This window comes from Trichechus manatus, unplaced genomic scaffold, assembly GCF_000243295.1.
Source record: "Trichechus manatus latirostris isolate Lorelei unplaced genomic scaffold, TriManLat1.0 scaffold00033, whole genome shotgun sequence".
Lineage (NCBI taxonomy): Eukaryota > Metazoa > Chordata > Mammalia > Sirenia > Trichechidae > Trichechus > Trichechus manatus.
The window spans coordinates 6,413,089-6,427,892 of record NW_004443969.1 but is presented as its reverse complement, the minus strand read 5'-3'; the positions used below and the strand labels follow the sequence as shown (position 1 = coordinate 6,427,892).

Here is a 14,804-nt window from a genome sequence, read left to right as displayed (position 1 = left end):
AAAAACAGGAGAGGAAACAGATAACCAGTACAGGAAATGAGATGGGTGATATCACAACGGACCCAACTGAAGGTAAAAGAATCATAACAGAATACTATGAAAAACTGTACTCTACCAAATTTGAAAACCTAGAGGAAATGGACAAATTTCTAGAAACTCACTACCTACCTAAACTAACACAAACAGAGGTAGATCAAGTCAATAAACCCATAACAAAAGAAGAGATTGAAAAGGTAATTAAAAATCTCCCAACAAAAAAAAGCTCTGGCCCTGATGACTTCACTGGAAAATTCTACCAAACTTTCAGAGAAGAGTTAACACCATGACTACTAAAGGCATTTCAGAGCATAGAAAAGGATGGAATACTCCGAAACTCATTCTATGAAGCCTGCATAACCCTGATACCAAAACCAGGTAAAGACACCACAAAAATAGAAAATTACAGACCCCTATCCTTCATGAACATTGACGCAAAAATCCTCAACAAAATTCTAGCCAATAGAATTCAGCAACATATCAAAAAAATTTCATCATGATCAAATGGGATTTATACCAGGTATGCAGGGATGGTTCAACATTAGAAAAACAATCAATGTAATCCATCACATAAATAAAACCAAAAGACAAGAACCACATGGTCTTATCAGTCGATGCAGAAAAGGCATTTGACAAAGTCCAACACTCACTCATGATCAAAACTCTCAACAAAATAGGAATAGAAGGGAAATTCCTCAGTATAATTAAGGGCATTTATATACAGCCAAGAGCCAGCATCATCCTAAATGGAGAGACTTTGAAAGCATTCCCCTTGAGAACGGGAACCAGACAAGGATGCCTTTTATCAGCACTCTTATACAACATTGTGCTGGAGGTTCTAGCTAGAGAAATTAGGCTAGAAAAAGAAATAAAGAGCATCCAAATTGGTAAGGAAGAAGTCAAAGTATCTCTATTTGCAGATGATATGATCGTATACACAGAAAACCCCAAAGAATCCACAAGAAAACTACAGAAATTAATAGAAGATTTCAGCAAAGTTTCAGGATACATGATAAACATACAAAAATCAGTCGGATTCCTGTACACCAACAAAGAGAACCTCAAAGAGGAAATCACCAAATCAATACCATTTACAGTAGATCCCAAGAAGATAAAATACTTAGGAATAAATCTAACCAGAAACATAAAAGACCTATACAAAGAAAACTACAAGACACTACTGCAAGAAACCAAAAGAGATGCATAAGTGGAAAAACATACCTTGCTCATGGATAGGAAGACTCACCATTGTGAAAATGTCAATTCTACCCAAAGCGATCTACAGATAAAATGCAATCCCGATCCAAATCCCACCAGCATTTTTTAATGAGATGGAGAAACAAATCACCAGCTTCATTTGGAAAGGAAAGAGGCCCCGGATAAGTAAAGCATTCCTCAAGAAGAAGAATGAAGTGGGAGGCCTCACACTACCTGATTTTAGAAGCTATTATACCGCCACGGTAGTCAAAACATCCTGGTACTGGTACAACAACAGATACGTAGATCAACAGAGCAGAATTGAGAATCCAGGCATAAATTCATCCACCTATGAGCAGCTGATATTTGACAAAGGCCCAAAGTCCATTAATTGGGGAAAAGACAGTCTCTTTAACAAATGGTGCTGGCATAACTGGATATCCATCTGCAAAAAACTTAAACAAGACCCATACCTCACACCATGGACAAAAACTAACTCAAAATGGATCAAAGACTTAAATATAAAATCAAAAACAATAAAGATCATGGAAGAAAAAATAGGGACAATGCTAGGAGCCCTAATACATGGTGTAAACACAATACGAACCATAAGTAACAATGCACAAGCACCAGAAGAGAGACTAGATAAATGGGAGCTCCTAAAAATCAAACACTTATGCTCATCCAAAGACTTCACCAAAAGAGTCAAAAGACAATCTACAGACTGGGAAAAAAAATTTTGGCCGCGACAGATCCACTCAGCATCTAATCTCTAAAATCTACAAGATACTGCAAAACCTCAACAACAAAAAGACAACCTAATTAAAAAACGGGCAAAGAATGTGAACAGGCAGTTCGCCAAAGAAGATATTCAGGCGGCTAACAGACACATGAGGAAATGCTCACAATCATTATCCATTAGAGAAATTCAGATTAGAACTACAGTGAGCTATCATCTCACCCCAACAAGGCTAGCATTAATCCAAAAAACACAAAATAATACAGGCTGGAGAGGTTGTGGAGAGACTGGAACACTTATATACTGTTGGTGGGAATGTAAATTGGTACAACCACTTTAGAATTATTTGGTGCCTCCTTAAAAAGCTAGAAATAGAAGTACAATACGATCCAGCTATCCTGCTCCTTGAAATATATCCTAGAGAAATAAGAGCCATCACACAAATAGATATATGCACACCCATGTTCATTGCAGCACTGTTCATAACAGCAGAACGATGGAAACAACCTAGGTGCCCATCAATGGATGAATGGATAAACAAATTATGGTATATCCACAGAATGCAATACTATGCAATGATAAAGAACAAAGATGAAGCCGTGAAACATCTTATAACATGGAGGAATCTAGGGGTCATTATGCTGAGTGAATATAGTCAGTCACAGAAGGACAAATATTGTATAAGACCACTATTATAAGAACTCAAGAAAAGGTTTAAAGACAGAAAAAAACATTCTTTGGTGGTCACAAGGGTAGGGAGGGAGGGGGAGGGTTATTCACTAACTAGAAATAGACAAGAATTATGTTAGGTGAAGGGAAGGACAGCACATACTACAGGGGAAGTCAGTATAACTGGACTAAACCAAAACTAAGAAGTTTCCTGAATGCAATCAAATACTTTGAAGGACAGAGTAGGAGGGGTAGGGATCTGGGCACCATGCTTTCAGGGGACATCTAGGTCAATTGACATAACAAAGCTTATTAAGAAAATTTTCTGCACCCTACTTTGGTGAGTGGCGTCTGGGGTCTTAAAAGCTTGCAAGCGGCCATCTAAGGTGCATCAGTTGGTCCCAGCCACGTGGAGTAAAGGAGATTGAAGAACACCAAAGACACAAGGAAAGTATTAGCCCAAGAGAGAGAAAGGGCCGCATAAACCAGAGACTTCATCAGCCTGAGACCAGAAGAGCTAGATGGTGCCCGACTACCACCAATGACCGCCCTGACAGGGAACACAACAGAGAGTCCCGATGGAGCAGGAGAAAGGTGGGGTTCTGAACTCAAATTCTAGTAATAAGACCAGACTTAATGGTCTGACTGAGACTGGAGAACCCTGGAAAGCATGGCCCCCAGATTCTCTATCAGCCCAAAACTAAAGCAATTACTGAGGCCAACTCTTCAGACGGGGATTGGACTGGACTGTGGGAGATAAGTGATACCCATGAGGAGTGTGCCTCTTAGCTCAAGTAGAAACAAGAGCCTAATCGGGCAGCTTCTGTCTGGAGGTGGGATGGGAAGGCTGTGAGGTTTAGGAGCTGGTTGAATGGGCATGGGGAGTCAGGGGTGGAAGGGAGGAGTGTGTTGTCACAGTATAGGGAGAGCAATTAGAGTCACATAACAATGTATGTATAAATTTTTGTATGGGAGACTAACTTGAAATTTAAATTTCATTTAAACTACAACAATAAAAAATAAATAAATTACAGTGGCTGAGTGGGTAGTCATTATTTAATATCTCTGAGCTACGTTTCCTTCAGCTTTAAAACGATGTGGTTAGACTTGTGATCCCAACCCTTTCTAACTCTAAATGTCTATAAAATGTATTCATGAAGTTGAAAGTGCCATGCAAGTAGAGGTACTATGTCGTTGATGCATAGGTACATATGTATATGTAAATATGTGCATGTACGTGTATATGTTCCTCCCAGAGGACATTTGCCAATGTCTAGAGACTTTTAAAGGAGCTCTTGTGGGGCAGTGGTTAATCGTTCGATTACTAACCTAAAGGTCGGCGATTCAAACCCACCAGCTGCTCCACTGGGGAAGGATGTGACAGTCAGCTTCCATAAAGATTACAGCCTTGGAAACCCCGTGAGGCAGTTCTACTCTGTCCTATAGGGTCACTATGCGTTGGAATCAACTCGATGGTAGTGAGTTAGGTTTGGTTTTAGAGAAATTTTTTGTATCAAAACGGAGGGGTGGGGTGCTAATATGGACACAGAGTGGGTAGAGGCCAGGAGTGCTGCTAAACATCCTACAATGCAGGAGACAGTCCCCAGTACAGAGAATTACATGGTTCAAAATGTTGATAGTGCTGAAGTTGAGAAACCCTGGTGTGTGTGTGTGTGTGTGTGTGTGTGTCTACAGAAATACCGCACACATGCTCTCTCATTATATCAGAGTGTTCCTTGTATATAATTTGTTCTAACCAGATCAACAAGACATTATTTTCCTAGAACATGGAAATAAGCTTTGCTGTTCATAACCTGACATTTCATCCATGTTTGTCTTAGTGAGACTTCATTCTGGTTTGGTTATGCTTCTCTCTGCTCAACAGATTGCATCAAAGTCTGGTTTAGAGAAAGAAAGCCAGCTAAGCTCTGTGGGTTCTCTCTGAAGTCAGCTTAACCGCTTACAGGCTTGAAGAAAGGAACAGTGAGCACCATATATGTTCAAAATTTTGTCCAAGGGATTTTTGTACTATGAAGAAAGTTAAATTATGATCCTCTTCATCAACATCTTAAGAATCTAAGATTCTATGATCTTTGGATAATTACTGTATAAATTTAGAGAATTCTGGGATTTCATTGTTGGAAAAGACCTTGGATATGATCTGGTCTAGTAAGATTATCTGGAACCCTGGTGGCACAGTGGTTAAGAACTATGGCTGCTTACCAAAAGGTTGGCTGTTAAAATCCACCAGCCACAACCTGGAAACCCTATGGGACAGTTCTACTCTGCCCTCTAGGGTCACTATGAGTCAGAATCAGCTCGACAGCAATGAGTTTGGTTTTTTTGGTTAATAAGATTATAAGGAAAAAAATAAAGCCAAGAGAGGTTAAGTAACTTGATTAGCAACACACAGTAAGTAAATGCCAGAGCTCAAAACCATGTGTTTCTGGCTGTTCTCTCTGCCCCGTCATGCTGCGGAAGAATGTTTAAAAACAGCCTACTACAACTAAAATGCCAGGTCTCTTGATGTCACATTCTTCTTAAAATATCTCTATGAGACATCATCCAGCTTTGTTATAAAATACCTCTTTAGTAGCATCACTGGATAAGTACATGGTGTGCACCATTGAATATTATCTTGGTAAAATGGTGTGTAGATGAAACAGGAAAAAAAAAATCCATTAATTGATGGCTTCCAGGTTCCCAACCTACGTGTCTGTTATGGCACCTGAGCTGAACTGTAAGCTGAAGTGTTTGCTCTTCTTTTATCCAGCCCTCACTTACATTTCTGTTCCCCTCATCCCTTATCACCTCAGGGTCCCAGCTGCTTAAAAACATCTGCGAACTCCCAACACAAAGCCCAGGAAATTTTAAAAGCTAGAATGAGAGGAATTAGGGTGGTATATAAATGTGTGTGTTCTCCTTATTCCCCATGGTTTTCAAAGCAAATCCTGCTGCATGCCCATTCCCTACAGAGAAGCGGCGCATCATCTCCTCTCTTTCAGCCTTGGACTTGCAAACAGGGAATGTGATTTCTAGACAGGGATTCATTTCAGCATAATTTCATCATAGCAAAACGGTTGGAAGTTGCGCATCCTAAGAAGTAGTACCCTGTAGTGGTTTAGAGCTCTGATTCAGATAAGTCTTTGTGACCTGGAGAAAGCTACTGACCTCTCTGAGCCTGTTTGCTCATCTGTGAAATGGAAATAACAACAATATCTCTTTTATAGTATTGTAAGAATTAAATGAGGTAAAGTATTAAGTGCTGAGTGCAAAGCCTGGCACATACTATTCCAATACTTATTTAATCAAAACTGTCATGTTATCTTCATCATCATTTTCCATAGCTCCCATGCTCTTGTCAAAGATTCTCGGCCTGACTTCTTTCTAAAACTAGATGCACATTTCCAACTCCCAGCTATCTCTTCTGTAGATCTGACCCTCTCATCTCAAATGTACAAAACTGAACTGTTCTTTTCTCTAAAGACCGAATATTTTGAGAGCCACCACAAATTGGGGATAACACCACTCTTGTGACCAGATCTTATTTAGATTTTTTAACCCCGGTGAGAAAATTTCAGGAGAGCAATTAACAGAAACAAGTCAAAGCGTTTCTCATGTACTTTTAGTTGAAGGCGGTGGCCAACCTATATTTAGATAATGCCCACGTTACATGCCATCCTCTGCAGGAAGACAGAAAGCTTGGACTGTTGGAGCACTCCTGAGCTGCTGTTTTCTGTATATGTTGCAGGCAGATGACAGTGGAGAGCAGGGCAGAGCGCAGCCTTCAATTGACCGTCTACTGTCCATCTGCTCTGGCGACTGGAAGGATGGTATTCCCAGGCACAAAGGGCAGATGCTGTATTTGATAATTAAATTGAATCACAGTCTCCCTGAAACGTAATCCTATTTTCCCTTATGAATTCTTAAACTGTTGTTGTTGTGTTAGCTGCCATTGAGTCGACCCCTGACTCATGATGACACCATGCACAATGGGATCAGGCCATTATGATCCACTGAATTTCATTGGCTGATTTTTTGGAAGTAGATTGCCAGACCTTTCTTCCTAGTCTTCCTAATCTGTCTTAGTCTGGAAGTTCCACTGAGACCTGTTTAGCATCACAGCAACATGCAAGCCTCCACTGACAGATGGGTGTTAGCAATGCATGAGATGCATCAGTTGGGCATCTAACCCAGGTCTCCTTCATGAAAAGCAAGAATTCTACCACTGAACCACCGTTGTCCCATGAATTCTTAAACAAAGGGACAGTATTCTTCAATAACGAGAATAAGCAAGGTTAGAGTGAGTCACAGCCATTTCTGAACAAAAGGGTTTCATGAAAACATGCAAGCAATGGAAAGAAGGAGGAAGGGGTCAATGTGACTGCTGGCTGTCTTGCTTAAGACCAGGAGTCATACATTTGTTACGATTTTCTCTCCTCTGTAAGAAAGGGAAAAAATCATTACATGGCAAAGCAATAGGCTTTTTTTCTAAAAATCTCAGTAACACCGTTTATCTCGCTTTGTTCCCTATTTCTATTAAAGACCTTATCACCCTCTCAGATGCCCAGGATATAAACCCACATGTCATCTTCCTTCTCAGCTCTCTTTCTCATCTAGGTACTGGTTAGAAGCTGATGAATCTGTTCTGAATTCTCTCTTAGATGTATTTTTGCTCCCTCTCCATGATACTGCTGTTTTATTTCACGGGTAGTTTTCTCTTGATGGGAATGCTTCAATCACATGCTTTCTGATCTTCCAGGTTCCCCTTCAGTCAGTCTCACTTTGTCACTGGTGCCAGGAAAATACACATTGGCTCATGTCTCTTCACATCAGTGTCAGACTCCTTCCACCTCTCTGTCTGTATCCCACCTAATGCTTATCCCATCTAATCTATCACCACACACTAACCCTGTTATAATGGAGCTGGCCTACCCAAGTTCACTGAAGCCCTTTAAGAACTCCCTTGCCCTTAAGCCCTGCCTACTGCTCTGTACTTATTAGTGTGTGTATTAAAATATACTTACAGAAAATGCATAAGATGTATATTTATAGTTAAAACATCATAAAGCAAACACTAGAGGAACTACCACCAGGTAGACAAATGGAACATTGCTAGTAGCCCAACAGCCTCCTTGGGTTCCTCTCATCACAGCTTCTGTTCTCCCCATAGAGGAAACAATTAATCTAACTTCTAGAATAATCATTTCCTTACTTTTTGGGGGGAAAAAAAAAAAAGCTTTATTTCCTATATATGTATCCCTAAACAATATAATTTTTCCAGATTTTGAATTTTGTATGTAGAATCATGTTGGAATATAGCTGTGCATGTGTATGTATAAACTATAAACTAAATGGGATATATGTGCATGTATATGCATTTGTGAGCACATACATATACATGAAGATAGGTAGATGACAGAAGGACAGGGAGATATCCTGCTTTTTTCACTCTGTTGTGGTTGCAAGGTTCATCCATGTTGTACGTATTTTTCTATAGAGTACTCCATTACATAAATTTACCACAATTTATCCTTTTTTATCTTTATTGTTCATTTGGATTATTATTAGCAGTAGTAAACACAAAGCTGCTAAGCACATTTGTGTACATCCATTCTGGTGCGTGTGTACATGGGTTTCTGTAGTGCATGTACCAAGAAATGGCATTGCTGGATCAGAAGGTATGAGCATCTTCTACTTTAGTAATTGAAGCCAAACTGTTTTCAGTTAGATGGGCCAAATTACACTCCCACCGATGGCATATGAGGGTGCCTTTTGCTCCACATGCTCACCAGCACTTGCTGTATTAAGATTTGTCCATTTGCGCCCATCTGATGGGTGTGTAATAGTATCTGTTTGTAATTTTAATCTTCATTTTTAAGTGACTTCCTATTTTGAATAAAATAATTCCTGGAACAACAAATGTCTGAGCTTTTTTCTTTCCCTCTTTTTCTTTAATGCCTGTATAGTTCAGAGTCTAAGGAATTTTGAAGGAATTCTCAGTCTATTCCCAATCCTGAATTGTTTGCTTCTTGATAGAGTGGGGACAAACACTCTATTCTCTCAGGCACTTTTTAGACTATTTTCATGTATATTTTGTTCTTCAAGGTACTTTAGGACTAAGGAATGTGCATATGAATAAAATATCTCCAAAGATAAAGGGTTTATATCAACAGAGTCTCTTTTAGTTTCTTCATCTCTAAAATGGAACTAAGAGCGTTCTTCACAGTCTCGAGGATTCAGTTAAATGAGGTGATAAGATTAATATATTAATTAATATTATTTTCTTCAAATCAATCAACGTTTTAAATGTTTCAACAACTTCTAAAATGCCCCGTGGTTGATACCACAAATACTCCATACTCAACAAAGTGATTAGATTCACTCACGTTTCTCAGTTCTGTGGGATTGTCAAGGTCCCTGGGTGGAGCAAATGGTTTGTACTCAACTACTAACCGAAAGCTTCGAAATTCGAACCCACCCAGCAGTGCCGCACAAGAAAGGCCTGGAGATCTGCCTCTGTAAAGATTAGAGCCAAGAAAACCCCATGGAGCAGTTCTACTCTGTAACACATGGAGCCTCTATGAGTCGGAATCGATTAGATGGCAACTGGCAACTGGTTTGGGTGACTGGATTCTCAGTGACACTCCCAAGACCACAAAAAAAACACTGGTCCCCATAGCTTGAAAGTCAGAGATTTCGTGTCACAGAAGACGTATCTCAAGGGTAATAACATGTTAAAATGTGTTTTTGCAAAGAACTTTAGATTACCTGAGTTGTTGGTGTCTGTCATAATTGGAAAACACTTGTTATATCTTGAACTTAAATTTTTTTTTTAATTGCTGAGATTTTCTATTTTAATATAAATATTTTGATATTACCTTTAAATGTTTAGCATAATGAAATGTTTGTATCAGTCTTTAAAAACACACTCTCAAACACACAGATCTTCCTTTCGTGAATCGACACAAGTTTGACTTCCAAGCAGGCCGAATAGAGGAGTTTTCTTCCAGCATTTGGTTGTGGAGAGAAGGTGGCCGAGAAGGGGGAGGGGTGGGAGAGGTGTGGTGTGGTTACTCCTTTCCATATGCAGAGACAAAGGGAGAAACCTCATTAATCAGGGAGGAAATACATGTACTAACACCCTGAGTTTCCCAAACCAAACTGTATGAACAAGAGCAGTAGGGAGTTATCACAGCCTTAATTGGGAAGAGGGCAGAGCTGGAATGGCATACCACTGAGGCCTGGTGTTCACCACTGGGACAGACATGTCCTTGGAGGAGATTTCAAGCAGAATATAATCAGCATATCATTTGTATTAGATATAAATTTGTAGTTACAACCAATTGAGAGCTATTCCTGAGCTCTGCGATAGGTAGGAGCAGTGCTGCGCTGAAGCCAGCTAATACCAGCTTTCTAGAGCCAATTGTTAATTTTTCAGGAATTTGGCAAGCCAGTTAAACACAGCTTTATTAAAAATTAACTTATACAAAGTTATAATTAAATAAGTTATATTAAAGATAAATATAATACATACTCGAAACTCATTGTTTTACATTTTTCTATTATCTAAGCTCTGTATCCTGTTTGCTGGGAATACTATGTGACAGTGACTACTGTGCATCTCAGGAGCCCTGGTGGCACAGTGGTTAAGAGCTCCGCTGCTAACCAAAAGGCTGGCAGTTTGAATCTTCCAGCTGCTCCTCGGAAACCCTGTGGGGCAGTTCTACTCTGTCCTACAGGGTTGCTATGGGTTGGAATCAACTCTACAGCAACAGGTTTGGGGGTTTTTTCTTTGGGTTTGGGAACGACATTGCTCTTTTCATCTACCCTAAGATTTGGTAGAGATCATCATTATCAAGTCCTTCAGGGTCTTACCATAAGCCTGGTAGGTGATGACTTCCATGATTACAAGGTGAAACAAAGTGCCCTGTCTCTCCCAGACCACTCCCACATCCCAGCAAACCTGCCTGCTTTCTAAGTCCTAAAGCTGCAATTAAAGATTCATTCCTTAATCCTTTCTTAAAATGCAGATCCTCTTAGTCCTTTTTTGGGGGTCAGTCCTTTGAATCTTAATGTGAATGAAGTTATGAGTACCTTGTCTGAGAGCAGTTTTTTCTTTAGGGTGAGGGTAGTTGATGAATAGGTACCTGAAAGTGGGAGTAAGGGGTGAGAAGGAAATGAGGGAAAGGGACAGAAAAGGGGGACTGCAAACCAGAGGAGCCAGTGCCTAAGCTAATCCTTACATGAGGCCGTGTAAAGACCCCCATTCCCGGTCCCCAGAGGTACTTCTACCCTGGCTGATACCACCTCCTGCTGCCTGTGAGCTGCTCATGCATCAGATGGGAGTTGTTTTACAAGGGGCAGAAAGAAACTGACATTCATTGAATCCTACAACATTCCAGGCTCTTCATCATTTGAGAGAATGAGGTTCATCATCTCATTCAATCCTTCTCAAACCTGTGATGGATTTTTTGTTTCAATTACTCCCATTTACCAAGGGCAAACATGCTCAGGAGCCCTGGTGGCACACTGGTTAAGAGCTCAGCTGCTCACCAAAAGGTGGGCAGTTCGAATCCACCAGCTGCCCTTGGAAACCCTGTGGGGGCAGTTCTACCCTGTCGTACAGGGTCACTGTGAATTGAAATTGACTTGACAGCAGCGAGTTTCGTTGTTTGGTAAACATGCCTGAAGAGTCCAGTCCTGCAGTAATGGTAGACGAGAGACAGCGCCAAGATTCAAATAAATGCCTACTTGATTCCAAAGGCCAGGCCTTCTTTTTCCCTTTATAAAAAATAAAAATAAGAGGTAAATTTTAAAAGCACACTGTCGCCTCTCACCAGATCTTCATACTCTTCCCCTGGGATGGTAAATAAGTCCTTCTTCCCACTCCATCTCCTGCCAACTCCATAGGAGGATCCTCTTCCTGGGTGTCTCACGTAGGCAAGAAAATTACCAAGCTTACTTTTCAGTTTATATTATGAAAGCATTACCTTTTATTATTTTCCAGATGTAATGCAATATCAAATAATGTTTACTAAACTGAATACCTTTTTACTGTTCTACACACACACACGCACACACACACACACGTGGTAATATATCCTCCAAGGGGCTGTTTTCCCCCAGTGAGGATCACTGATGTAGGAGGAGAGAGACAGACTCATAAAGAGGATAAGAGAAGGAAAAGAACAAAATTATATGGTATTGGTATCTGTATGGAGTGAAAAACATTATGGTAGGTATGCTACTAGAAATATGTAGATTACGAAGCAAAGAGAACAGGTACCTGTTCTACCCCAAGAGATTCATGAGGTGGAGGTGACCAATTATGGTTCCCACACCCAGTTCTAGAGAAGCAGTAAAAAGCTCCAGAGTAAGTCAAAGGAGATGGCAGCAGCCGGGAGGAAGGGCGTGAAGACTGCCTGCATTCTGAAGTTGATCCATCTGGGACACTGGTTCCCACAGTGTGGTCCCCAGAACAACATCATCATCACTTGCTAGAAATGCACGTTCTCACGCCCTGCCCCAGACATACGAAATCCAACCACTGGGGCTAGGGCCCCACGATCTGTGATCTAACAAGTTCCCCCAGTGGTTCTGACTGCAGCAGAGAAAGCCACAGGGATGTATCCTTTTTGCAAGCCACCTGTCTAGGGCCCCATCCAAGGATTTAAATTATGGAAGTACACAGAGGTTGTATTACGAAGTGTTTTCTGTTCAGCTCTTCAAAAGTAAACTCTTCAAAAAATGTCTGTGCAGGACACATTTCCTGCATAAGATGTCTCATTGCATGAATCCTGAACTCCTTGAAACAGGTACACTATTTTATGTGAAGTTATGTCCCCAGTGCCTGGCATTGGGCCTGGACCTAGTGGGGATCCCTAATGTTTGTTGAGTGCAAGAGCAAGGACATCAGGATGATGTGTCTGCATGTTTGGGCACACATGTACCCATGCTTACACCTGTGATGGGTGACCAGAACTTAGAACTACTCCTGAAATTTTCAAGGATGACAAAATTTGCCTCCAAGTTGTCCAATAGCCCCAGTCACTGCCTGGGTATGAAGACTGTGGCTTTTAAGTGCAGCCAGTGGAAAACACCATTTTAGCCAACGACCTCCCACAGTGGCCACTACAGTGACTGGATAATCCCAAACTGCCTTGAATGCTGCATTAGCCACATAAGTTTTCATTGAGAATGATAGAGGGAAGGAGGTTAAATATCCAGGTCCCATCTTTGGTGTGCCTAGTCTTCAGGCTTCATACCACTCTGCTAGATTAACGTGAACACCTGGGCAACCTGCTGGAGGGCACACTCATCCCTGCCCATGCTACTTTCTTATAATGTTTTCAGACAGCTTTTAGAATAGAGCGGAGTACAGTGTAATTAGGGGGCATTAGTGATAGTTTGATGCTAGAATTTTTGCCTTTCATGCAGGAGACCCGGGTTCGATTCCCAGGCAATGCACCTCATGCACACCCACCACCCGTCTGTCAGTGGAAGCCTGCGTGTTGCTATGATGTGGAACAGGTTTCAGTAGAGTTTCCAGACAAAGAGGGACTAGGAAGAGTGGTGCAGTGTTCTACTTCCGAAAATCACCCAGTGAAAACCTTATAGACCACAAAGGTCTGGTCCACACCTGATCATGGGTAGGGCAAAGGACAGGCAGCATTTTGTTTCCATGTGTATGTTTGCCATGAGTCAGGGGCTGACTCCACAGCAGCTGGTAACAACAACAGTGTAGTTAGGGATGCTTTTGTGATCTCTGTATTTTGCTGGGAGCTAAATCTGAAGCTCTTTGGTCCACAGACTGGTCAACTAGAGTTGTTAAGTGAATTTAAGGAGACTGCCACGTGACTCTGATTCAGGGTGGCAATCATAAAGAAGTGAATTTTTCTCTTAGGGGCCAAGCCATTATTTTTGAGAAATACCATTATCCTGACCTTTTTCTGACCTTTCTGCCTTTGCTGAACTGATGGTTTTTTCAGCAAGCTATCATTCTGAAAAAGACCAGCTATTGCAGCAGGAAAAGCCACAGGGGTGCATCCTTTTTAACTACTGTGAATTGGACTTTTTCTTCTTCCTTTTTCTCTTCCAAGGACATCCTGCTCCCTCTGCCTTCCTCTCTCTTCCAGGCCAGTCTACCCTTGCTCAGTTTCTACTGATCTCATTTGCACGCTATCTGTTTGTTCTTTGTCATCATCATTGAACCCAAGGTTTTCTCTGCAGTGCGTGTTGGCTGGTCTCTAACATTATTCATTTTCATAATATGTAATTTGACAGTTTCTACACCATGGATTCCAGCCGGATTAGATGATTTACTTCTGATAGATAAATCAGATGTCACTTCCTTGGTATTTTGTTCAAAACTATAATATTCTTTTCATTTATTCCAGTGAGGATTTTTGTTGTTGTTTTGAATGCCTGTTAAATAGTCTGAGTCAAGGTTCACCTCTCCAAGGAATATCTTCCCTACCTCATCCAAAGTTACTTGATTATTTTTGCTGTGATCCTGTTGCATTCTAGCTTTCAGTGTGAGAAATTAAGTTGTTTTCGTCTACTAGACTACTTCCTTCTTTGTGGTAGCCACTATGTTTTACACATTTTTGTATAACCCGTATCAGAGCTCCTGGAGTAGTACAGCAAGGGCCCAACTGAATACCTGCATGGAAAAAGTAATGTTCTAGCTTAGAAGCATCAGTATGAAATAAACAGTGTAACTACCTTTCTATGGAACACTCTCACATCAAGGGATGATTTGATTTTCTACCTGTTCCAAATATCGAGTTTTGCTTTTCTTTAAATTGTAATATATTTTTTGCAAACGATTTTAAGACAGAAGTCATCTATAATAGTACTTAGAGCAAACTTGTCAAAGGTACTTCTAAAAGATTGTTTTGGATCCTGAAGAGATATATTTAATGATTGTATTGAGTAAGTTGTCATATAACACAACATTCCGTTGATTTATTTGTATTATTTTTGTATCTTACTGCAGGCAGAGAATTCAGCATTGGCTTTGGAAAACGAGAATCAAAGGGAACAGTATGAGAGATGTCTGGATGAGGTAAGGTGGATGGAGAGATTTCCTGAAAAGGGGCAGGGCTATTTAGGATTCCCTTTATCAGATCGTAGTATAAAAGTATTACCAGACTCCACA

At 40.6% G+C, this 14,804-nt stretch overlaps 1 protein-coding gene across 1 annotated transcript in view; it reads left to right on the top strand.

Moving 5' to 3' along the window:
• Window positions 1-14,804, top strand: part of NCKAP5 (NCK associated protein 5) — a 739,553-nt gene that overhangs the window by 561,286 nt on the left and 163,463 nt on the right. The window contains exon 6 of the mRNA XM_012555176.2: window positions 14,643-14,711. Within this exon, the coding sequence (XP_012410630.1) occupies window positions 14,643-14,711 (69 nt within the window). The remainder of the gene's footprint in view (window positions 1-14,642; window positions 14,712-14,804) is intronic.